The 27,471-nt window shown below is 42.1% G+C and overlaps 1 protein-coding gene across 1 annotated transcript in view; it reads left to right on the top strand.

Moving 5' to 3' along the window:
* Nucleotides 1-27,471, top strand: part of MORN1 (MORN repeat containing 1) — a 67,614-nt gene that overhangs the window by 593 nt on the left and 39,550 nt on the right. The window contains exons 2-6 of the mRNA XM_018553083.1: nt 1,653-1,724; nt 3,875-3,973; nt 11,933-12,043; nt 12,828-12,918; nt 17,464-17,551. Of these exons, the coding sequence (XP_018408585.1) occupies nt 1,653-1,724; nt 3,875-3,973; nt 11,933-12,043; nt 12,828-12,918; nt 17,464-17,551 (461 nt within the window). The remainder of the gene's footprint in view (nt 1-1,652; nt 1,725-3,874; nt 3,974-11,932; nt 12,044-12,827; nt 12,919-17,463; nt 17,552-27,471) is intronic.

The following is a 27,471-nucleotide window of genomic DNA, read 5'->3' as shown; positions in this document are numbered from 1 at the left end:
ATATATATATAGATATATATATAGATATATAGAATATATATACAAGTACCACCTAGAACACAGAGTCGGCGAAATTACCATTCCTCTAACGTCACCGCATAAAGAATGTATCCCGAGGGCAATGTATTTATATTCTTTGTAATATCAAAGAAAGGCTGTGATTGTACTCTATAGTTATGTACCCGGACTGATTCGTATTGAAATAAATGGTTATAGCATCCAGAGCCGCGGTCCAAACTAAACTTTACACAGCAGCTGCTGCCTTGTTTTAGCCCAGTCCAAAAGAAATAATGATGACTCAGAGAGCTCTTTGTCCTCAAACTCCGCAGAGTCCCGTGAATTTCGTTTTCCATGTACCTGCTTACTAGGCTGACTTCATTCTCCAGTTTAATATATCGCCATCTGATACAGTGACTTGAAACAAAAAATAACCTTTTAAGACAGCATGATGTAAACAGTCCGTCTTTGTCTTGGCAGGGGCTGAAAATGGCTTTTGGTTTGAAGAACAAGCCCACCGCTTAATATCAAGCTAGTGTCATTTCATGCGAGAACTGCAAACTGCTATTATAACAATCTTTTTCTCAAACATTACCATTAAAAGTCAGTATACTGAGGGGAACGTGTCATTTTAACAGAGTTAATGGGACCATTGACTTTTTGTTTCATTAGGTTAGTTTGGTGTTCAAATCTGTTCTTAGCTTTACAGTGCTGTACATTAAAGCCCAAATGAAGTTTTATTTCAAAGCCAATAAATATAGTAAAGGTGCATTAACATAAAAGGTGTTTAAAGTTTTAGTTTGTTTTTTTAAAAGCAGCCACATCCTGAGTAGAAATGCCTGCTCCCTGCCAGCATGCTGCAGAGAAGGAACCTTGTTCCCTGTGTTAGAGCAGTGGTGCCTCTGTATAGGTCTAATACACCCTCTGCTGAGCCAGCCCAAAAGCTGGTCATAGACGACTAAAATGTTGGCCAATTCCTGCTGAATCGACTGAAATTCAAGCTGTAGGTGGCCCTGTAAGCACCATTTGGCTCTACTAAAGTCAGTTTGAATATCGACTGAGCTGGCTGGAAACAGCTGAACAGCATTGTATAAGATGTAGTTACTGTTTGAGTGCTTAGCCAGCTGCAAGTTCCCTATAATGATGCAGCCTGAGGTGGTTGCTGCAAATGGCAACTCTTAGGCCCGGTTCACACCTGGGCGTTTTGTAGCGCGTTCCTACGCTCTGCAAAATGCTCAAACACCAAAATCCCATTATTCCCTATGGGTATGGTTCACACCTGGGCGTATTACAGGCCGTATGAAATGGCTCTTGCTGCTTTACTCACCTCCTCTATCTCAATGTACCCCACATAAAGTCCTCTCTGAGGTCCAGTACTTGTTGTCTTCTTGGATGCATGATGGCCAACTTCCTGTGAGCCCAGGCTGTCATGGACCCTCCCTCTGGGAGCTTGACATTGAACCAATCCCAGGGAGCATGTCACCAACTTGTCTCCCGGGGGCATGTCATCACACCGGCCTGGGCTGCCAGGAGAGGGCTGCAAAGAGCATTGTCATGGCATTACTTGGAGAATGTTGTTGTTTTCTAAGCAGAGATGCATTTTTTTTTATGCTACTGCAAGTTCTAATAATCATCAATATTTTTATGTCTTTTAGGATACGGAATTTACGTTTACACAAATTCATTTTTCCGCTATGAAGGGGAATGGAAAGATGGTAAAAAACATGGTAAGCTTTCTTTCTCTTTGCTAATATTTCAGTAAACATTTCTTCTTGTCATTTTTATGCAAACCAAATGTGTGTTTCAATTCTCATGAAAATGATGCATTTTGTTGGGAATGCTTTACCATCTTGCTGGAAATGCATGCTACAGTAAGGGCTAGTTCACACCAGCCTCATTGCGTTTCGGCCCCATTCTGACCTGGAACGTACTGGATCGCATTCCGTCCGGCTCACTTTGTTTTGGGGCGAGAGGGGGTGTGGCGGTGCATTGAACTCAATGGCAACGCAGCCATGCCCTCTGGCCGCAATGTGATCGACCGCACGGGAACACGTGGCACATTAGTGCCTGCGTTCCGGCACGGTGCAGTCAGAAACAAAGTGAGCTGGCCAGAATTTGATCCAGTGCGTTCCGGCCAGAATCGGGCCGAAACGCACTGAGGCTGGTGTGAACTAGCCCTCAAACTTCAACCACCATTTTTCTGTAGGTTTGGATAGAGTGTGGAAGGGTCAGAACCTCTATTGGGTATTTATTAATTCAACAGGAAGTGAGAAAAAATGTCAGGAGAAATGTCACCTTTTCAATTTCCCATCACTTTATATCCCGGTGACAAGGGTAACCCAGCATGGACACAAGAAATATATCCCGGTGACAAGGGTAACCCAGCATGGACACAAGAAATATATCCCGGTGACAAGGGTAACCCAGCATGGACACAAGAAATATATCCCGGTGACAAGGGTAACCCAGCATGGACACAAGAAATAAACGCTGATGGGTTCTACCTCTTCCCCACTCTATTTAAAACTACTAAAAACCACGTTGGTCAACACTGCTCTTTAACACACTAAGCTTAATATCCCATCAAATAAAAAATGGTAAGAAAACAAATTGTCTTTCTATGATTTATTCCAAACACAACGGTTACGGCAACACTCATTCATAATGTGCATAATTGCCTACCACCACCCATTGGACTGTAGTTCTGATTTAACGTTGGCCTCCTATGTATGTTTTTAATATGTTTTTAGCTAATATGTTTTTAGCTGTTTTTAGGTGGTTGGACATTAAGCTACAGCTTACCTAGTGTTCTTATACACACAAATGCTCAGCCAAACATTCTTTATTGCCATGAAGGGAGAAGGGGGAGCAGGAGAACAATGCATCCAGACTGCCAGTGAGACTTTAGTTGTAAGAGAGCAATAAGGCGCCATTCACACATATGTGGTTTCCACGCGTATTCGGCCAGACCGAGCCGTGCTAAACATAAGTACGAAACCGTGCGTCTTTTAGAATATATTTTTCTTTTTTTGATTGCCTTTCATATACAAAATCAACTTCCAAGTTATACAAAAAAATGACAATAGCACATACGTCCAACAACTATTACTGTGGTTATTGGTAATTTCAGATGACACAAGTAAAAAACTAATTTTTAAAAGCGATTACCTCATGGACTATCCCATTGTCATTACAGAGTACACACTTATAGAACTCTTATAACACAAAGCATAGGTATTAACTACCTCTAAACCCCCAAAAGCTACCTCATTCTAATACCTTTGTTCCTAGTCCAATAATGATTTTATGGGTGGATTCTGCACGTTCCGGCTATAGTAATAGCTGCAAACGTGCAAAATCTGCGCATATGTTAGCACTTGCACGGTTTCGCTCCGCGTGGAAAGAGTAGGATGACTTCCCCAGTGTCTGCTTATCTTTGTTTTAAAGTAAAAGCAATTGGCTGGGAAATCAAACCTGGTAATATGTGTTTTCCTTAAAATCAATTACTCAGCTAAGAAATCATAGTCATGTGATCCCTTTGATAGTGATATGATCGTTCCCACACTCAGCCATTCCCAGGCGGATGATCTTATTTCTTTGGGCACCTGAAGGTTGAGTTTTTAATGTTTGCCATTCCTGTCTTCATAGCACTGCTTGATTACATAAGCTCATTAGGTAATAATACATTTATTAACAGGCTTTTTGGGAATATATCCTCTGTTCTAACTGTACAGCTGTCCACCTCATAAAAATGCTGTACATCACAACACGAGTGTAAAAACATATGGCGAATTGAATAATCAATACATTTTAACATATAAACAAGAAAAAGTCATTAGAGGCAGTAATGACTACCACTTATCCCTTTTTATTGCAGGTCACGGGAAGCTTTTATTTAGAGATGGAAGTTACTATGAAGGGGAGTTCATACACGGAGAAATTACTGGAAATGGACTGCGTTACTGGGCAACATCAGGTTAATTCCTGTCGCTTTGACTTATGCAAGAGCAGTTCCAGACAGCAAGTGAAACCATTTAGTGAGCTACTAATGTTATGCAGAAAACACTGCAGCTATAATAAAATCTGAAAGTTCACGCAATTTCATTTAATCTGATTTCTATGTAATCCATTGCAACCAGGCTTCAGAGATCACCTCACAAGGTCACTGAGGACCCATTTAAACCAAGGCGATCCATCACAGTGTGTTTATGACACGTGTGTTGCATTAAGGATGTCCATTCATTTGATTCAGCTGCCAAATGCAGTACAGTGGATCAAGAATTGTACCTGCTGCATTTTTGGTAACGGAGAACACTGCGACCCATGGTAGAACCATATTGTACATTGTGGTGCACAGCAATGGAGGTGCATTAGTGTGCTATTTAAAGAGGAACTCCAGGATGTATTCAAATTAATCCTTGCAGTGGGGCTAGCCCTGTACTGCAAGGGTTAAGTGCTTAGTTTTGACCCGCGGTCCCACCTGCCTGCTTGACCAGTCCCCACAGCCTCTTCTCCCCCAGGTTCCAGCAGTCTAAGGACCCATGATATCATCACGTCTAATACAGGTTTATTAGACAACAGGATGCCGAGGGACAGACCACAGCCGGAGCAGAGGGGAGAGAGGTGAGCGGTCACTGCTGCAGGACTGAAGAATCAGATGACTATATCCTCTTAACAGTGCTCAGCTGCTGGAACGCACTGTATCACATCCCGGCTGGCTTGCAGCATTTTTTCAGACCACACTGGACCAGAACGCATTAACTGATGTGCGTTCTGTTGCGGGCGATCGCACTGCAGGTGGGGGGTGTGGCTGAGGTGCCATTCACTTTAATGCACCGCCACGCCCCGCGAACGCAGGAAGCCAGCCAGGATGCGATACAGTGCGTTCCAGCAGCTGACCAATCTGGAACGCACTGTTTATGGTGTGAACAAGCCCTAAGGCCTGGTTCACACCTGGGCGTTTTTACAGTGCGTTCCTACGCTCTGTAAAACGCTCAACATGTGAAAACCAATGATTGCCTATGGGCATGGTTCCCACCTGGGCGTTTTACATCACTCAGAAACGCGCTGCAAAACGCCCTACCCCCAAAGAAGTACAGGAGCTTCTTTGGGGCGTATTTGCCGCGCGTATCCATTTGGATACAGCCAGGTAGCCCTCGGAAACACGCGTTTGTCGCGCAGTTTTTTTTACCGCGAATCACGGTTAAAACGCGTGGCGCGACAGACGCGCATATTCGATACGCCTACGTGTGAACCCAGCCTAAGGGCCTATTCACATGAGTTTCAGGTCCTGATCAGGCCTGGATCAGATGCGGATCTGCAGACGCGGTGCTATGTGTTTTTGCTGTGTCCCATGGCCTCATTCACACAGCGTACGGTCGGGCCGTGTGATTGTACGCAGCACCCTGTTCTTCTCTATGGAAGTATGTGGCCGTACGCTCACCCGAGCTGCACATCCATGCGGGTGCGGGTGTCCGTACTCGGACGCAGACAGGATGGATCCTGTCTGCGTCCGAGCACAGACACCGCACGGATGTGCAGTCCGGGGGAGCGTATGGCAGCGTACGACCGCGTACTCCCATAGAGAGGAACAGGCTGCTGCGTACAATCACACGCAGCACCTGTCCCTCCTGGAAACGGCCCGTTATAGCTGGATCTGTACGGCCCCACTCTACCCTGTGTGAATGAGGACTTAGGCAAACAAACCTACATTTGACTATGCTTGATGGAGTATTCAAGCTATAATCGAACGAGGGTTTGTGGCAGAAACTAAAATTTCCGACCGCAAATCTACTAGTGTATGATCACCTTTACTAGTTTTTTTTAATTTTCTTAGAATAGAAGACATTAAGGTAACTATAGCAGGGAAATATATTCTTTACACACATATCCACTAAGTAAGAATGATGCACTTTCTCCACAGCTGAATTAATTATCATTTTCTATTTTTTTTTCTTCTTCTACTTGACAACACATGAATCTAGCTCACAGGCTTTTATCTGCTGAGGGTTGCATAATATTCAGTAATAATTTGATGGTGAGGTTTCTTGGAAAGAAAAATCTAATTGTTCTGAGCTGTTAACAGAATCCTGATGATTTAGCAACTTCTTACGATTCAGAACGGTGATATGAAAATCCATATCCTAAAACAAACACTAGATGAAGCCATTGCACCATCATTTTTTCATTACAATAGGTGATTGATGTGTAATAGATGGAGTTTCTTAGCTTTAGGCAAACAGAAAAATACACCGATAAAGCCCCTTTCCCCTACCGTTCCCATCAGATCTGCCTGTCCGTTTTTAAGGTAGACCTGATTGAAAGCGCAGTGTTGGTCTATATCATCCTTTTACCACTAAGTCTATCTAGGTGCAAAAACAAAAATGGAAAATAATTCCTTTTTTTTCAAACCTGATAGGGTTGGATGTAATAGGATGTAATGCCCCATCTGCCTGCCCATAGTCCTAACATGGATCTGTTAAGCTCTGCTTTTTCACAAGATGGAGGAAAGAACTGAACAGACATGTCACAAAAATGACATCAATTCCATTCTGCTCGAATTAACAGGGAAAGGGGCCTAACCTAGACAAATGGGAGCTGTTTAAAGTACCCAAGGATTTGTATTTCTGTCCATCCATTCCTGAGACTTACACAGCACTCCCAGGCACTACAGCCCCTGTTTTGTAGACCTGGAAATCTTGGTTTTCTATGCTGCAGTTCGGTGAAGCTGGCCCTGTCAACACCCACCCATGCAACAAAAGTTGATTTTCAAGGAGCTGGTGTGAAAAGTATCGGACGAACAGCGTCTGCATAGAACCAGATGCACACGCTGTTTGGGTACAAAAATTCGCAGCAGGGATTCTTCCATCCATGCTGTTCAGGGTGGATAGGGGAATCAATGGACTTTATATTTAAAAGCGTGAAAGTCGAAGTGTATAGGGTCAGCTTTACAGTAACAGGTCTCCTTCCCGTCCACAGCCTGTGACTGGACAATGAATGGAGAAGCAACACTCATGCCTTAATCCCTTAAGGTCTGCCTTAGGCTTCTCCCATGAACCAATGACATATTGTGATGGATTATCATGATATATAGAAGCCTTCCCTGAATCCTTTAGATATGTAATCTTGAAAAGAGGTTCTGTCATCTCCCCACACACATCCCACATCCCCAAACACTGGTTTGCATAAGCTCCCCTTTTGCATTCTGTAAATCTACAAGTATTTCCATTAATGCACTATGGCAGCAGAGCCACTAGGCAGCACACATCATATAACAGCCAAAAAAAAGTGTAATCTAAGAACACATGGCCTTGGAGACATATATTTTCAGATACCACATATCAATGAGACATGCATTTTATTCTGTAACTGTATTATGAAAGTACTGATGTGAAGTAATGATAGCATGCGGTGTGCTTGGATTTTGTAAAAGTACACAGCGTCCATCCAATGGGCAAGCTATGTTCTATTCGCCTACAAAATAGAGTATGCAACTGAATAGGTAAATCTCTAAAGAACGCTTATCTGAAAAATAGTGACCAATGGTTTATGCTTCCCATTAGAGCTGCAGCTAACGATTATTTTCAAAATGGATTAGTTCGCCGATTATTAGGTTGGATTAATCAGTTAATCGGATAAACAATAAAATAAAGTTTAAAAAATGGCTCCAGTGATGGGACTACTAGTTTGTATTGAGGTTGTAGTCCATCACAGGAGCAAGCTTGGAGCGGTGGAAGTAAAAAAGAAAAAAGATAGTGTGGTGTGCAATATAGTGAAATGGAAAGTGTAAAATTATACAGCAATGCATGCAGAATGGCACCGGCTATAGAGGACTGCAAAAGCACATTATACAGCGCAATGCAGAATACCGCCATCTATAGAGGAATACAACACATCCTAGCAATAGTACATAATAGCTGGCGGTATTCTGCATTGCGCTGTATAATGTACTATTGCTAGGTTTTGTAGTCCTGTATAGCCGGTGGTATTTAGCATTGTACCACTTTATAACGTACTATTGCTGGGATTTGTTGTAGTCCTCTATAGCTGGTGGTATTCTGCATTGCGCTGTATAATGTATTATTGCTGGGATTTGTAGTCCTCTATACAGCGCAATGCAGAATATCACCAGCTATAGAGGAGTACAACAAATCCCAGCAATACAATATACATACAGTGTATAATGTATTGCTGGTATTTGTATTCCCATGTATAATATACAGCACAATGTCCCATCAGCTATAGAGAAATACAAATCCCAGCAATACATTATAGAGCACCATGTGTGGGAAAGTGCAGGCTTACCTGAGCAGTCTTCCAGCAACTTGCTTCTGAGATTGGACCTGTCTATCAGCGGCTGTCATCCCCCCACACCTGCTCCTCCTTACTACATCTCCCCGCGTCCCTTGCCGATCGTGGATGTGGATGGGCAGGAAATGTGAGGCGGGGAGGAGGTGCGGCGTGTGGAGCGTGAATGCGAGCGGGTCTGGCAGCGGCGAGCGTGAGGTGGGGAGGAGGTGCGGCGCACAGCGTGTGGAGCTGTGAACAGGGCCAACTGATCGGAAGCCGATTAATCGATTATTGAAAAAGTTGACAACTTTTTCAATAATCGATTATAATCGATTATGTCGATTAGTTGTTGCAGCCCTACTTCCCATTGTTTAGTAATAGGATTTTTGTATCTTAGGATTGGTGCAGTTTTAGTTATATGTTATAAATCACAACATTTGGAATTTAGTTTACTGTAGATTACACCACGAACTTGGACAAGTACGGTATCCTTAACAAAGTAGAGCATACTAGTTCAATAAATTGTCTTCAGAAAGTAGAGAATAAAGAAGAGCAGCTATATTCATACATGCTAAAGATCAGCTTCTGAAAGAATATTGTAATGTGTATTGCAGCATTTAAAGGTATTATTATATTATTTACATGAATGGTAATACAAGAAAGTTCTTATCAATATCCTTCTCTGCCATTCTGGGAACACTCAAGTTCCCTAGGATAAATACAGCTCCTAATATATACTGTACATGTAGTTTAGGGAACCATGCCAGACTGTTACAATGACATAAACATTAATACATTTGAAGCAAGTCTCTGGGCATTGGAAAGTTGTTAATTTGACACTTACCTTAAAGGAGAACTATGGGGGTCAGGGCTTTTCCCCATAGTTCTCCTTAGGGTAACGGGAGGACACAAACTAGCGTCCTCCCGTTACCCTAAGCTCAGTATACCGCAAGCTACAGCTAGCGGTATACTGAGACGCTGGAGCGGATCCCAACATCGATGTCGAGATCCGCCCAGCTGCGTGAGTGACAGCTGGCTCTGCCTATTTAGAGGCAGAGCCTCCTGTACCCGCCCCCTCCCCGTCCGTTTCAGCCAGTCAGCGCTGGCAGATCGGATCGGGGAGGGGGGAATCCAGCCCCTCCCCTGTCACGGCTCTCGAGAGGTGAGCGAACGCCGCCATGTGTTCGCTCACCTCCCGATCTACTGAGCCGACCTGTGACAGTCTCATTGTCACAGGTCGGCTAGAACTATGAGGTGAGTGGAAATCACTCATCTCATAGTTCTCCTTTTATATAGCTGGTACTTCCAGGTTCTTGCATGCAGTTTCTGATATCGAATAATGTCTTGAGAGTCCTAAAACTTGGAAAACTCTGGCATGCTATTAGTAAATATCTTCCTGGCTGCCAGCTTTGGTCTACTGCTTTCTACCCCAACTATTAGTGCCACAATGTCATGTCTCACTAATCTATGGTGAAGCATATAAGAGATGACTTTGTTGTCTTGTTGTCTGCAATAGAATGTCTGCAATAGAATGCCACAACTCTCCTCGTATTTGCTATTAATACTTTATAGATATAGTTGTTACAACATTTTAACTTGTCATATTAGAAACAAAAACATACTTCCGGTACAGTAAGGCCCATATCACACGGCAGTTTTTCAGACAGACCCGATCGGATGCCCAGTGTATGTTTATGGGTAGCTGTGTGTAAACGGATGGGTGTCCGTTTACACCCGGTTACCCCAGACTCCGGACCAGGTCCGGAAAAACAAACGGACCAGAGATCCATTTCACCTAACCTTATCATGCTGGATCGGGGGAATAATCTGATGTAAACCGTGTCTGTTTACATCCGATTCCCCATAGATTGACATGGGGTCCAATAATTGCATTTTTGGTTCCTCCATTGCAAGATGGAGGAAAAAAACTGTACGGACACAGATGTCCGTACAGACATCTACTCCGTACTGCTGTGATGAGCCCGCGTGAAAGGGGCCTAAATAATTGAAACCCCTGTCATTGTTTTTTTGCCATTTCTTTCCTAGTCCCTAAAGTGAGGTAAATGGTAGACAGCTGTCAAATGGAAAATGTTGCCTCTATTCCTGTTCTGGTAACAATGCAAAATGTTTTTTCCCACTTTGTCACTAGGACGAATAGAGGGGCAAGTCAATCAAGTGAGGACACAGCAATAAAAAGGTTGACAGGGATTCTGATCTCTCACCACTCTTTCCAAACCTTAAGACCTCAGATCCGCCCCAATTCATGAACCTTCAAACCTCAGATTAACCCCAATTTATGCACCTTCAGAATTCAGATGAGCCCCAATGCATGCACCTTCACACCTCAGATCATCCCAAATGCATGCACCTTCACACCTCAGATCATTCCAAATACATGCACCTTCACACCTCAGATCAGCCCCAATGCATGCACCTTCACACCTCAGATCAGCCCCAATGCATGCACCTTCACACCTCAGATCAGCCCAAATACATGCACCTTCACACCTCAGATCAGCCCCAATCAGGGCAGCCATCAGAAATTTCGGGGCCCCTTACATGGCTTTAGACCGGGCCGCCCCCCCTTCCCCTGTACCGCCGCCACACTGAGCCAATCACACTGTTTTTATTGTACATTTATGTGGATAACCTCCTCATGTATCACTTTCACCTCCCTTTTAGGTTGTAGGCCCTCCTTACCATCTTGTCTTGAATTGTATTGTGATTGTAATGTCTTCCTTATATTGTAAAGCGCTGCTCAAACTGTTGCCGCTATATAAATCCTGTATAATAATAATACATTTATATAGCTCTGACATATTCCACAGTGCTGTACAGAGAACACTGAGCCAGTTACACCAGTCTCTGTACAGAGGAGCTTACACTCTAATGTCCCCCCACAGTCACACACTATTATTATACATGTATATAGCTCTGGAATATATCGCAGTGCTGTACAAAGAACACTGAGCAAGTCACAACAGTCAAGCTTGGAGCGGTGAAAGTAAAAAAAAAATGTGGTGTGCAATGAAGTGAAATGGAAAGGGTAAAATTATACAGCAATCAATGCAGAATACCACCAACTATAGAGCACTACAAATCCCAGCAATTGTACATTATACAGCACAATGCAGAATACCACCAGCTATAGAGGAATACTTACATGAGTATCGGCCGTACCCCCCCTGATGGCAGCCCTGGCCCCAATGCATGCACCTTCACACCTCAGATCATCCCAAATGCATGCACCTTCACACCTCAGATCATTCCAAATACATGCACCTTCACACCTCAGATCAGCCCCAATGCATGCACCTTCACACTTCAGATTAGTACCAATAAATGCATCTTCACACCTCCCATCAGTCTCAATTCATGCACCTTCACACCTTCGGCTTTAATTCATGCACCTTCAGACCTCAGATCAGCCCTAAACCCTTCACTTTCAAGCCTCAGGTCAGCCCTAAACTCTGTTTCTTCAGAGATGAAGGAAGTTCACACACCTGCTTTAGGGTTCAACAAGAGGAGGATGAGTTTAGGCTTGTGGGCAGGCTTCTTCCACACATCGATTTCTTGAGCTAGGGGCTTTGTGCTTGACAGAAACCATCCTGTTGTTGTTTGATAAAACAATCTGGTTTTCCTACAGGAAACAAATATTCTGGTGAATTTGAAGAGGGAGAACTTCATGGACATGGTGTCATGCATTACAAAGATGGTGGGCGATATGAAGGAGAGTTTGTTTTTGGAATAAGAGAAGGTGAGTAATAAATGTACTATGTGCTCCCAATACTACTATTAGAACTGTCACAATTCATTTTATTTACAAGTTAATTTTTTCTTCTGCTGAAAGTAATGACTTTGAGTCATACTTGATCTGGCCATAATGTGCCACAAATAGACCATATTTGGATATATCCTCTCCCGTTAAAATATCAAAACCATCTTATAAAAATAGGGTCAGCTAAGGAATATGTAATCTTTTGACGGAGCTACTTCAAACCAAGAGGCAAGGTGTGTAACTCTGATGGAACTATAAAACTGACTCATGGGTTGGCCTACTATTTTATAGAAAAAATGAGAGGGAGTTGGGGCTTTTTTATCCCATGAAAACACATAAAAGTAGCAGAATTGCATGGATAAGGGATTAGCATTGATTTGGTAAGCAGAGAAGATATGCCATAGGCAAAATATGTTTTTAAACCCTTCCAGCTTTAAAAATTGATGCTTCATAGTGAGAACATTAGGGCCACATCTCCCACATTGCACAACCAACTAATCCATACCTGGTCAGCTGCCTGGCTCAGAGGTTTCTACATGCTTTTAATACCCTGAGGTTTGATGCGGGCAACCCAATCTGTACACTGATCAGCGATCATCTGTCTGTGTACACTCTGAGTGCAGGGTGCAGTGCAGAGCACATGAGCTGATATGTCTGGGAAATATCCCAGATATATCCACAACTTTTTTTTTTTTAAAGTTCTACCTAATGGTAAAGAATGTATCTCCACTTTCTTTGACCAGTTGCTTTATTTTCGGTGTAGGGCATGGTTTGTTGGTGGACAAAGATGGACAGACATACTCAGGAGCTTTTCACAAGAACAAAAAGAATGGAGAAGCACAGATGAGTTACCAGTGAGTATTTTTTTCTTTTAACCATAATAGCCCTTGTTACAAAGACAGATTTAAAGGAGAACTATGAGTGCTTTTCACTCATCCTCATAGTTCTAGCCGACCTGTGACAATGAGACTGTCACAGGTCGGCTCAGTAGATCGGGAAGTGAGCGAACACATACCAGCGTTCGCTCACCTCTCGATCCTGTCACGGCTCTCTGCCGTGACAGGGGAGGAGCTGGATTCCCCCCTCCCCGCTCCAATCCTTCAGCGCTGACTGGGGGAACGGACGGGGGGGGGGGCGGGTACAGCTGGCTCTGCCTCTAGATAGGCAGAGCCAGCTGTCACTCACGCAGCTGGGCGAATCCAGACATAATTGTCGGGATCCGCTTCAGCTGCGGCGTCTCAGTATACCGCAAGCAGCAGCTCGCAGTATACTGAGCCTAGGGTGACGGGAGGACTCTAGTTTGTGTCCTCCCATTACCCTATGGAGAACTATGGGGAAAAACCCTAACCCCATAGTTCTCCTTTAATCTCTGTGTTTTATAAATCAAAGATGATGCCTGAATTCGATACTGAAGCCTAATTTCTCACAGATACTCACATTCTGTTTTAGTTTTTAAAAGGCCATCTCCAGGCAAAGCTCTCCCCCTTCCTGCTACTGCTCTTATTGCCAAAAAAAGAAAAAAAAATTGTTTTACTTCTCTTGCTTTGCTATCCTTGTACTTCGCCCAAGAAAACTGCTCGCCTCTTTGCAATGTCACCTTGCTGTTGTGGTCTTCTGGATCCTAAGAGGATCCTGCTTCTGGACAGACAGAAGGACCCTCCTCTTTTGCAGGAAAAAAGATAGGAGACTTGTGACCTGGCACTTCTCACAGATTTAGGTGAGTAGTTTGGCCTTTTAGAATATCTTTCTTTGTGGGGAAGGGGTAGGGGTGTCTGGCATCAATCCACTACAATTTTCACCAGTATATTGAGCCCTGATGTAGGGATCTCTTAGAATACATTGGCTTGTTTCTTTCAGATATATTGTGATGAAATTAAAATATTCAGGTTGTCAACCATTGCTGTAGCAAACCTTCTCTATTAAATATCTTGGCCTTTTATTGTGGTCTGTGTCCCCTTTGCAGTTACTCAAGTGAAGAAATAAAGTCACCAGCACTCCAAATGGTTATTTAGCAATAGTCCATTTATTGACACATTGCCATTCTATGCAAGCGCTTTCGGGGCAATAAATGGACTATTGCTAAATTACCATTTAGCATATAGCAATTACCATTTATTGCTAAATTACCATGCCACCCATGGTCACTACAAGCACCCACCCATCTTCACGGGTCCCTAGATGTTCCGGTAAGGAGCGCAGCAAGATCTCTGATTCCTCCCTTTGCAGTTACTTCCCTTCATTTTCTGTACTGACAAAAAGTGATGGTGAATCTCTACAGTAGGTACACAGGTTACAGGAAAAGGACCATGACTCCTTGCCCCTGTGAAAACCACTCCTCTTATTTCTTGTCTTGCTGTCACAGGGATAGAAAATAGGGTAAAATCTCCACAATGGAGTCACAGACACCAATACAACTTGAAATATCTATTCTTCCCAAGTCTATCCAAAACCCAATAAAAACGTTTTGGCAGCAGTTGGGCTTTAAGTCTTGAACCCTGTTAAGTACTATCCACACACTGTATGTAGCACCAGTGGTACCTGTCTCATGCCTTGAGAAACACTGCCTTGTGGTACTTCACTGAAAACCACATATATGAAGCAATACGTCACTGCATTCCTCAAAGTTTACATTTCAATGGTCAAATTTTTCTTCAGTTCCAAGGAACATTAGTTCCTTTTTCCTGTGCAAAGCAGAAAACCTCATACTTGGAGAGCTGACGGGGTATAATGTGATACTTGCTTCACGGACGATCTGCACCTGTGTCCAGAAAGTGAGACTTTTCGTCTGTAAACACTCAGCTTGTGCTGTATGTCATCTAACGCTACATGTGTCTGCCAGCGGGATATCGTCACACTGTGCGCGCACGGCCTGTAATCTGAAGAAACACATGTTTTGACGTCATGCATTCCAAAGTGTTTCTAAAGCTCCCAGTGTAATGCTAGCTGGCTCCCTGGCACAAACCTCTGTACACATATTTACTTTGCTTGGCTACTTCTTGGGCAACAGGTGCAATCAGTTCTAGTAAAGGCAAGTGGCACCCATGTGACACTGTTATCTTGGAAAAGGGATATCCCACAGAAAACAGTTCTGGGTGTCTCAAAAGCATGGGCTAGGATTTTGCATGACTTTACTGGGCTCCCCTCCAAAGCAATCACAAAGGACTCCATAAGACTCGTACATACTTGCGGAATTTGGCATAAGAGAAAATATGAAGGGTGTGTTTTCTTTTGTAATCGTCGCAAAATTTTAATGTTGAGATTCTTTTTTCCACTCATGTTTTTGTCTCTGAAGATTTTGTGTTTGGTATAATGTAAATAGAGGCAGCAAGGGTGTGCCTTGCCATTTTGGTGCCTAGGGCTTAAACATGTACTCCTTGCAAACGGCTAAATACACAGATGAAATATGTGTGTGGCAGCTGTGTTACCTGCCAAAGGGTTTGCATTTCTGTCCATCCAGTCCTCAGATTTGCATAGGCCAATCATTCTGGTGACCTAACCTTTCTTTGCTGCAGTTAAGTAATACATCCTGGTCATCTTCCTGTACCCAGCCTGTAAGTAGACAGTGAAGGAGCAGCAGGATGCTCATGGTGCAGCAGGAGCATCAGAATGACCATCTCTCTGCTTTCTCTTGATTGCAGCATTTTCCTTGTCCACTTACCAAGGCATGGCGTCTTACTCCACTTGCTATAGAAGAAAATACCTTAATACATCTGCTGCTGTGAAATAAAAACAATTAAAATGAGAATGTGATAGATGTAGTCATCTCACAAATGCAGATATATTACCACAGAAACCCCCACTGGTATCTACCCAAAACTAAAATATCAATCTTGAATGGACTGCCATTTAAATAAAAAAAAGACACAGAGAATGTGTTTCATATGTATATTTCCAAAGGCTTCTTGGAACAAGCAGAGAAAATCAGCATCATTTAATGCATGCATCTATTGTCACCTACTTTCGCAATTGCAAAGTATACACAATAGGAATATTATTTACTGTGTGCCTTTCCCATACTCGTTTAGATGTTGTTCTACTATATGTATTTTGAGAGTTACATTTCACTTCTAACTGAAATGGACATTATATTGTGAGGTGTTGCCCGCAACCCTTCATTGCTTTTAACCACAAAGCATTAAAGTAAGCCGAAGGGGATACCAATAAAGTTTGGAATGTGGAAACCAAGTTGTAAATCACATAAACTTTCTCTCATGTGTGTTCTGTTAGGGGAATGCATAGAACATATGGGTTGAGGCGGTCTTTGGTGAGGTGTTTTATTATTAACATATTGTGCTATGTAGTATTTTAAAGCAGAAACTGCACAAAGTTATGTAACAAGCACAAGGGCAAGCTTGAGAAAATACAGTTCAAGATTTTATTTTGTACAGAATTGATTTAGTATTGCATCTAAGAAACTCAAAATGTATACATGAATTTTAAGATATTTATATGCAAATGGGGTTTATGACTTGTGGCTGTCTCATTGGTCTATCAGATTGATGCCTTGTTCATCAGCCTGTGTGATATAATGATAATCGCCTCTATTCATCTGTAAAGTTTTGGCACCGATAAGGTAAGCACAAAGGTTTGGGTGTTGATCTGGTGTTGGGGAGTAGGTACAAAGTTAGGTCAAGGTTTTAGGGATTTGTTTTTAAGCAGAACTCTTGGAATATATTTTTTTGCAAACTTACATTGGTCCAGTTTGGCTCAATGTGAGTATCCATATCTGATATCCAGAGGGCCGCTGGGGATACCAAGAATCGGTGTAGTAGTCCGCACTACATGCAGTGATGGCCATGATCTTCCAGCTTCTGCTCCAGTAACTTCCCCTCTGCACAGGGAGTCGCTCGCTCGCTCATTCAGAGAACCCCTTGAATTTTTTTCAATGAATACAATACATGATTGGATGCGATGGAGATTGTGATGTCATCCACACCTCCTCTCCACCTCCTCCAATCTGAAAATGCCTTGTATACATTAACAACAAAAATAAACAAAGCTAACACTATAAATAGCTATTTCTTCATCTGTTTAGCAATTTATTTCCAGCAATTTTAGTAGTATGGTTGATCTACTAAAGTTCACTCATATAGCTCTGGTCTCAAAAGTATATTAGACAAAATACAAAAACCCCCCACAGATTTCATCCTTTCATTTTGTGACCTGCACTTAAATATTTGAGTGCATGTAAAGGGAGGCATATATACTATATATGGAGCAGTTTGCCCCCTTCCCCTGGTTTCAGTGTCTCTGTAATAATGACTCTTTCTTTATGAAAATCATTGTAACGTGAAAAAGAAATGGTATGCTCTTTAGTATTTTAGCTCAGTCTATTTTGGCACTAAGTACTGAAGCCAGGCACGTGCAAGCTGATAAGCAAGAAATATGTGTTATTGCAGGAACGGCGATCATTATGAGGGAAACTGGGTGCTGGACCAACGTCAAGGACATGGAGTGCTGAACTGTTTAGATGGAACCATTTATGAGGTACAGTCATGCTACATTATATCTTGTTCTGTGCGATTCCACCCTTCTCAAATGTCCTTGAAGCTCATATTAGTAGCCACTCTCCTTAAATTCTTACTTTGGCTCCTTTGTAATATTAAAAAAATTATCTTCTGGAAAATTATACAATGTGATTCATTATTAAAAGATTTGCAAAGATGGAAGCTATGCATATGTATTCTAATTTCGTTTCCCCCCCCCCTTGTTTAATGTCCAGCATATATTTTATAGTGTTAAAGAGGATTGCCACTGAATGGGTCAATAAGTAAAGGGCTGGGTTGATTGAGTTGAGCCTACATGCTCATTATCCATCAACCTTCATTTTTAAAATTCGGCTCTTTATAATTTTATGTTTGTCCTTTTCCAGCTTGGTCTGTTTTAGTAGTTTCCTATAGCAAATATTTTCAGGTGACAATCTTATCTCCATGTTATCTGGTGGATGCCTGCAATTCGAAACTGTCCAGCTGGATTAGTTGTTCTAATCTATACAGTACCACCTGACTTCTTTTATATATCTGTCGACACCACTCATCTTCCAACCTTCTGCTACATATGAAAAGATTCATGGCAGTAGATTCATGGCAGTACTGGCTGTCAAACTTGTGCCCACACAGCCATCCAAATAAATTGTGCCCACACAGCCAATCACATTTCTTGTGTTGTCTTTAGACAATTTTAGAAGTCTTTTTGTGGATTCCTTGATACATGGATGAATGAGTGATAGAATGGTAGATGGAATGGTGGAGTTAGTGTGAATCATCTTACTTCATTTAAGCGTGCTAGTGTTAAAAGAAAACTATGGTATAACCTTTTTATTCCATAGTTCTGTTTAGGGTCACGGAGGACATATACTAACGTCCTCCCGTAACCCAAAGCTCAGTATACAGCAAGCTATTTCCCGCTATATACTGAGAGCGCCGCATCCGGGATGGATCCCGACAATACTGTCGAGATTCACCCAGCTGGCTGATTGACAGCGGGCTCTGCCTATCTAGAGGCAGAGCCAGCTGTGAAACGCCCATCCCCCGTCCGTCCGTCGTCCGTCCGTTCCTCCAGTCAGCGCTGGAGCATCGGAGAGGGGAGGGGGAAATCCCTGTAGGGAGCGGTCAGTCACCGCTCTCTGCAGGGAGGTGATCGGGAAGTGAGCGAGCGAAGGTTTGTGTTTGCTTACTTCCCAATCCATAGAGCACTTTAGTAGCCATCAGAGTCATTTTATTGGACACCAGAACTAACATAGGGTAGGACATTGGCCACCTTAGGGTGAAAATTAAAGAACTTTTTTTTTTGAACAAAATTATATCTGCAGTTTCTAATGACAAAGCCCTTCAGATATCTAATTGACATCTATTAACCATTTTGTTCTCAGTTTATAAAGCTGGAGTGACTGCTAATATGCAAATTAACCAGAATAATATCGTATCTATTGCCCATCCTAATTTTCCATCCTGTGGGAGGTTATTTGCACTTGGTCCTGCTCCATCATTGACTGTTATCATATGCTGAATAGAAGGATCTGCTACTGATTTGTGAATTCAACATTTGTATGACTGTCAGAGGCATTTAGCCTTATAAACCATCAATGTTATTCCCACAAACAGGGGTATGTTGTATTTCTAAGATTAAAGTGGGGTTATGATATGTGGTTAGTTTAGATGCAAATAGAACACTAACAGAAGCAGACAGCAGTAAAATTATGGGAGTGAATCCATGAATAAGGCCGTCAGTAGCAGCAGATATGGTTAAACCAATGTTGCAGTCATGCAATTGGTGGACAGAGGTGTTAACCTTCAGAAAGTTCAGGTGACTGCATAGGCAAAACATTTTTAGGTTTGGATAGAGTAGGGAAGGATTAAACCCCTGCCAGGGTATCTGTTTGCTGTCTGTGTACCATTGAGGAAATATCCGTTCGCTTCCTGTCCCAGAAACAAAACAGGAAGTTAAAAGAAATCTCCCAAAGTGACGAGGATTCAGACAGTGTCCCTGGAACAGGAATCACTATTGGAAGATGTCCTTGGGGACAACTGAAAAATCCTGGACTTCTACTTATTTTCTATCTCAGTGACAATGGTCACCAGTACAGAGGGGTGAATCTTCCCAATGGGGGAACAGACAGCAACAAAAACCTAACAAAGGATCAAACCCTTCCCACTCTATCCAAAACTAAAATATACACTTTAATGGTATCAGGTTGGCTCATTCCATGTGGCAGTTGATGACCACATGTCCATTCCAAAGTTTATGTCTGGTTGAAAAATTACACAATTGTTCCATTCCCTGCTTCTGCAACCATTGCAGTTTGGGAGTTGATAACATGTGCCTGTGGACATTTGGGAACTTTAGTCCAGACAAGAGTAGTATGTGCTACATTCTTTGAAACCCCACAGAATTTTATAATGTAAACAGTTTAATGGCCTTTTTATATATAATCCATTGTAATTTGAGTTTACTAATCTGGTAAGTGATTCCACAGCAACGACATAACATAGTAAATGCACACCATTATTTTACACTTAAGATCACTTCAGACTCCTAACTTATTTTGTAGCTCACCAGATCCATTAGGTGTCTTCTTCTTTAATCCATTTTATGGTAATTGTATTCAAGATCCTTATGAATTAAACATTCATTATTTCCAAACTAGGAATCTATCACTAAAACTATGCTAATGTGTAATGTACTAATATTGGTTGTAATTATCCTCCATTATAACTCAATTAGCTCACAGCTCTGTGGCTGTCGATAGAGACAATGGTGGAGTGTAAATCCATGATTTCCCAGGCAGCACGATGATTTGTCTACTCTGTTTGCTGTCTTGTTAGGGAGAATATGTTTCACAGACTGGCCTGCAGTCTTTGTAGAGGAAACGTTTAATTTCTTACCGGCTGGGCAAATGTGTTAAAGTGACACGATCACCTTGACCTTGCAGGGAAAGGTTATATTGTCTCTGCTCTTTGCACCACTGCATCCAGTGCTGAGATTGGCTGTGTTGGTGACACAGGGGATTGATGATGTCACTTCTCCATTCATGTGACAGATCACAGGCCTAGCAGTTGGCTGCTTGGAGGACCAGGTTCCTCAGTACCCAAATTGCAGGGTACTTTCCTTGGCTGCAGGAAAGCAAGGAGCTGCAAGAGAGTGCAGGTAGGGTAAATATGCAAGGGTCAGGGAATGCAGGAACACTGTCACTTTGACCTGAAATCTAAGGAGGCAGTAATTCTTTAAAGAGCATTGTGAGTACATATGTGGCTGCTGAAATCCATCTTTTGAAAAATCTTCCAAGAAACATACACATTTAGATTGTATGTGCGTGTATGTTTATATCAATGCTATAGAGCAGCCTTTTTCTGGAGTTGACAGTAGTGGTAACCAAAATGTTTTAACGTTAATATATATATATATATACAACACTATCCCAGATAGCAAGGATAACTTGCTACAAACGTGTGGCAGGGTGAAATTTTAATTTTGTTAACTTGCTGCACATATTCCTGGCAAGTTGTAGACTTGCAGAACACTCGCAGCACAAGTTCTAGTTGACACTTTTTGAATTTGTAGCAAATTTGCTTGGCAAGTCTACAGCAAGAGTCCTGCAGGTCTTAGCAAGAGCTCTGCAAGCTCGCTGGTCTGGAGACTTGCAATGCAGACTTGCTGTAATTGTACAACAAAAGTGTGAAGCTTGGCAAGTCTGCAATAGTTTAGCAAGTCATTTTCAAACTTGCAGCTCAATTGCTTGCTATCTGGGTATGTAACCTTACAATATGACATTAAAGTGTACCTAAAGCCAAAATTTTTATTTTATTTTGGATAGAGTAAGTTTTTTTTGGTTTACCATCTGTGCTGCATTGGGGAGATTAACCTTCCCCTCCTGTCTGATAGCCACAACAGAAAGTGAGAGGAAATCCCTTCAAAGTGAGGGAAATACCTGTTGTCACCAGAACTAGTGTCCTAGGGTGTTCTGGTAATAACTCAAAATTTGGGATTTTCTTTGACTTTAGGTGATAACGGTCAGCAGGACAACAGAGAGGGTGAATCTCCCTAACAGGGAACAAAAGAGATATAAAAACCTGACAGGTTTTCTAATCCCTCTTCACTTTATCCAAAACTAAATACTGTAAAAGTTGTGTTTTTAGTTTACCACCTATACTGTATGTCATAAAGAGGTGGGAAATGCCCATGCCGCTACTTCTGCCACGGATTGGGTCGGGAGGAGAAGGAGCGGTCAGAGTTTTTAGCCGGCTTGGGCAGACCTAGGTGAACTTTGTACCAAGCCCAGCCTCATCACTAGTCATCATCAGCTGTATTAGACAACATGAGTAGCTACTGAAGCTGGCAATTCTTTTGCGGGCTCTAAATTCTCCATAAAGTCACTGAGCTACAAATCACTTGGGATTTTTGAAACAAAGACCTTACATTGACTGCAGTTCTTTTTTCCACTAACTACAAAAAATTTAAGGAGAACTCTTTAGCTGCTACAAAATCTCCAGTCTGACATGGGCTTAACACTGACAGCAAACAAGAATTGCCCTTCTCTCTTTATATGCAGAGCAGCCTTTAGTCCATAGTTCTGAAAGGAAAGAATTCAGTTCCCACAATACCTTGGGAGCTGTATTATGATTGGTACTTCGGTAGCCAGCAATGGAAACAAATGATGTAATCAAATCCCCTGCTGATGATTAGCTTCTTGTATGGTGAGCCCCATATACTTTCCATCAATAGCCTGCTGTCAATCAAAGTTCCTGAAGGAAAGGAGCATTTTCCATAGTTCCATCACATGGGACTGTCATGTGTCAGAAGCCTTGTTCTGCCTAATTTTCATATTATTGGGTGGGGTTGGAAGAAAACATGCCAATGTGAATAGTTGGGCTATACATGCTTTCTTTTTGCACCCTAGGCTGTAGGTTCCTCTTCTCTCCTTCTACGTGTGCTCATAATTTCCTGTTGGAACTATTAGTCTCACCTCATTTCATATAAAGTCCCCATAAAGTATAAAACCAAGCAACTCGGTAAACTTTATAAGTAATCAGTGGAAGGAATTTCCTCATGCAGGTGTACAGCAAATTGTTATTGGAAAGGAGCATGACTAACACAGCTTTTCTTTTATATTCCGGTCTAAGCAAAGTGGTAATACCATGTTGCAGAGGAAATTGTTGAATGTGGACACCAATTATAGGAACTGGAGGAACATATTGTAAATACACTGCACACAATGTTCAAATTGGATGCTTCCTTTCTTTCGCTTAACAAACCAATAGAAAAATGACAAGTCACTCAGCTTGTTATGTACTTTTTGACACTTTTTTTTTTTTACATAAGCACATTTGCAGTATAACAGTCCGCTAGCCCACCAGGAGCCAGAGGTCAAAGCAGCAACTTATATCAATCAAGTTCGTTAGACATGTCAGAAGTAAAAGTAACCTGTAGTTAAACATCTACTAAAAAACATACAAAATCCTCACTCACTGGATTGGAGAACCCATCTTATGTTACACTCCATTCGCACCTACGTTTCTCTAGTAGGATGTGTTATTTATACACGTCCTTGCATGCGGTTGTGTCATTCTAACCAGGAAGGCTGTGGCACTTCAGTCCTATAGTCTAATCATGAGGCTGTATGGTATGCTTTTAGAACTATCAATAACTTCAAGAAATCTAAATGATCAGATTAAGCGTAGTTTGCCTTTATAAGCAAAAACCTAGGGTTGGAAAGAGCCTTCGACAAGCCCAGCTTAAAGTGAACTTGTGCCCAGACTGTGACCATCAATGTTTTGAAATATGCTTAACAAGCAGTAGAAAAGCTTTAAAACGAGCTATCCCTGCCTTATCTTACTGCTTGGACTGTGAAGTTATTCCTTCTAAAAAAAAAACCTTTTAAAAACCAAACGTCATAACTAGTGAAGAGCCTAGGCTTGGTGCAAATTCAGTTTGGCTGGATTTGCCAAAGTCTTCTCAAAACTGCCACCCCCATCCCTCTTCCCCAAGCCCAATCAATTGTGGATGTACGCATTCCCCTCCCCACACCTTTATGTCACAAATGGAGAAGGAATGCCCCTGCTGCAACTGCCGCCACTGAATGGGCTGGGAGGGGGGAGAGTCGGTCACAGTTTTGAGCAGGCTTGGGTAATCTTGGGTAAACTGGGTAAACAGGCTCATCACTACTCACAACAAATACTCTAAAGTCCATTTTCAGTTGGATTCTAATAGCTTAGAAACACCTGCTGTGCATTTATATAAGAGGGTGGCAGACTGCCAAGACTCTGCTCTTCATAGAAAGTAATAGGAAAAAGAGCTTAGACTTCTGTACATATGTACATTTTAAAGATGGCTTTTTCCACATTGCCTACAGAGGTGAATATGTGTTTTTCCTGCTTGTTTGGAAATTGCATCAACAGATATAATGGATATCTGTTGATGCAAACATGAGCAAAGGCTTCCATCCTGGGTATTGCTTACAGATACTTTTGTAGCTTTCCAACCCGTTTGGAGCTTCTGGCAAATTCCACTTTTTGCACACAAAAAAAGCATTGCAACCATGATCTATGATCAGTGTATCGAGAGTGCAATGTATGGGTTTCTGAAGACTCTTTGGTCGATTCCAGGTCTGTACGGATCTGCAGGTTATGAAGCTGGAGGAAGTTATCAATGAAGTCCAAGTGTGGTGACATCAGCGCACCTATACTCCATTGAAAACTAAGAGGGGAATTTATCAAAACTGGAGCAGGCGGAATCTGGGGCAGTTGCCCAGAGTAACCAATCAGCTTCTCTCTTCAGTTTGTTCAATTAAGCTTTAAAAATGAAAGATTGAAGCTGATTGGTTGTCATGGGCAACTGCCCCAGATTTTGACTGCTCCAGTTTTGATCAATTCTCCTCTAAAAGTCTCTCTGCTGTTTTTAAGCCTTAGGTGGAACATACAGACAACAGCATACCAGTACCTCAATAAGTTCATTATATGTATTAAAGTGATTCTGTCATGAATGAAACACATCTGTCACATCCTGAAACTAACCACTACCTGGATACCACTTTAATTTTTGGCTCCACCACATTTTGTGTCATTAGCACAATGAATATGTAGCTAGTGTTGGAACCCCAAGCCTACATACTTATTTCAGGATGGGTACTTAGTTCTGAAGCAGAAGAGTCAGGCAGCTAGCAATTTCAAAGGAGGGTCGGTAATGGTAGCAAAAGTATTTGTATTGTTACAGGTTCCCTTAACCTTACCGGTGTGTGAGTGAGGCTTAAGGGAGGATATCAGATACTCAGCAGTAGCCATGGATCCCAACAATGCAGAGAACACTAAGGGGCGGCAGCAGGGTAATTCTTTATTTTTTCATTTCTTTATTAATATTTATTACTCATAAGACTGCTGATAAAATGTACAAATTCCAATAAGATGCACTCTATAAAATATTAATTTTTCTGCTGATCTTTGTTTCATATAATTCCAGTAGGTTGAAAGCCTACTGGCAGTGTAGCAGCAGCAGTGTTAAGTCAGTACAATGGGGCTTTGGAGCTCAGAAGCCAAATTAAACACACAAATTCCACTCCTTTCATAATGGCTCCACAAGTATCACATCTGATTCAGGAAGGAGCAGATTTTCAGAGGTCTGACCCTCTCTCTGTTTATATGTGGATGAAATGAAAGAAAATCCGTCACCAGAAAAACACCTGTACTATTTCCAACCTCCTTCTAAGGCTGCCCATGCACCTTGTGATCATCGTCCGATGATTGAACCGTCGTACGATCAGCGGTAATTGGAAGAAAGCACCTGGATGAATTGCGGTAATTGACCGCTTGTATTTTCGCCTGCGCATGTGCAGTGTAGATCGTACGGATTTTGACATACGGAAACGCCACCAACCTTGCAAAAATCGTACGATCGACCAAAGTTTTCTAACCTGCTGGTTAGTCAAAAGTCGATGGATTGTACAGTATTTGTGGTTGTATACTGCCCATCAACCTTACGAATATCGGATGAAAACGCGTTCACATACGAAAATCGGCCAATATCCGTTAGGTGTATGGGCAGCTTCACAAAATATTAGTTGCCTGTCACGTCCAATTTTTAGCCCTCACTACTTAGTAAGTTCCTGATGCAGCCAGTAAAGATGGTACCCTTAATCAGCCAAGCAACTAGCAATTTAAAAATGAGATTGAGAATGGCAGTACAGATAGTTTCCTTAAGTGAAGCTGTAAGCAGACAGGGTTCTTTTAGTCCATCAGCATCACCATAAAACGTTTTTGTTGGTCTGCAAACCATACTTAATAAAAGCTATGGTCAGTATACACTGCACTAATGATGGCCAACAAGTCTAAAATAGCTGTAAGCAATTCAGAATACATGGCTTTATATTATTAGAATGTTTATGCCCTGGAAACCAGCTATTCTTGATGCACATGGGCAAAATAAATGATTTGCATGGCACGGCCAACTATCCTTAAAGTGACATTAAAGGATATTTCCCCCCCCCAATGCCAGTGTAAGGACTTACCTTAAATGATGCCTCTTGATCCGATCATCTTCTTCTTTCCTGTAGTTTTCAGGAGTCCCTCCAGCGCTGGTGGCGGTCTCCGATCCAGCGCTGACTCCTCTCTCTTCCTGGCACTTCCTGTCCCACGGTGTCTGTGCAGGTGCACGCTGCCTCCATTGACTTACCTTCTGTCTCTCCACTTCTCCCGGCCGAAGATCTGTACTTGGCATGCACCCACCCCATGATCCTTTGCGGCAGCCCGAGAATCTTCAGATCTTTGGACGGGAGGCACAGGAAAGTTTAAACCTTTTTCGTATCTTTTTTTTTTTTTTTTGCTAGCAGCAGATATATCCTTTAACAGTGAAATCCAGCCTGATATAAAATTCACAAATGAATGCAGCTCTGTATTCATTAATAGGTATTTAAATATATTTTTGTAAATGTAAGCAGTGTAAGTACTTGAATTTGACTTGGTATCAGCCTCTTGCAGTCCTTGTACAGCAATGCTCAGACTGGGGGAGGGAGAAGCAGTACAAGCAGCCAATTAGTTGTGCTGCGGTGCAAGAAGTAAGCTGATTATAGTCGAGAAAAGAGAGATAAGCTGATCAGCGTGATGGTTCTCCTTCACTGTCCTGCCATAGGTTGGGATTGGAAAAGAGACATGTAAGTGTTACTCAGTTGCAGCCGAGAAAAAAAAATCAGGGCTCCTACTCTGCTAGACAGGGCTGTGCTTGGAACTGTGTAAATCTCAGGACTGGATGGACAGGTATTACAACTCCTTTGGCAGTTAAAACAACCCCCATATATGTTTGGTATCTGTGTATTTAACTGTTTTCCCGGAGTTCAGGTTTAAATGAGGAATAAATCCCTCTACTGTGCTCCGTTATTGGAGTTGATATTTGTTTTTGCTTTGCACACTAAAGATGCCTGCAGACACTAGACAGTGGCCAGCTGTGAATCCATCATCCAGCCTCTGGAACAATCATTTGTATAAATGTGCACTGTGACCATAAGAGGTCTTACCGGGCTGGCATTCTCATATGTCTGTAGGCATTTTTTTGTACGTTCAGGTTTGAATTATGCAGACTGTTTCATGATAGGACCACTGGGTGGCACTCTATGATTTCTTTATAGCCTCCTCTAAAGCAATGTGATAGGTTAGACGCTAGCACAGCTCCCTGCTGGGTTGTAAATGTTTACCACTACAGTTACATTTTCAATAGAAATATGCTTAAAGGTGGAACAATTTCTCGCTGGGAACAATATCCAACAACACCAGCAACCAACAATGCTAAGTACTCAAGCAGATCCGTAGAATGGTAGAGCACGCACGGCCTCTTTTTTGTTTTTTCTAAATCCATTTATAAATACAGAAATAACAGTGTACAATAGAAAGAACAGTGCTCAATGTGAATAACAGTGCACATCTTAT

This window comes from Nanorana parkeri, unplaced genomic scaffold, assembly GCF_000935625.1.
Source record: "Nanorana parkeri isolate BGI_ZX_2015 unplaced genomic scaffold, ASM93562v1 scaffold109, whole genome shotgun sequence".
Classification (NCBI taxonomy): Eukaryota; Metazoa; Chordata; class Amphibia; order Anura; family Dicroglossidae; genus Nanorana; species Nanorana parkeri.
Note: the sequence above shows the minus strand (reverse complement) of the source record. Positions and strands in the feature narration are given on the sequence as shown.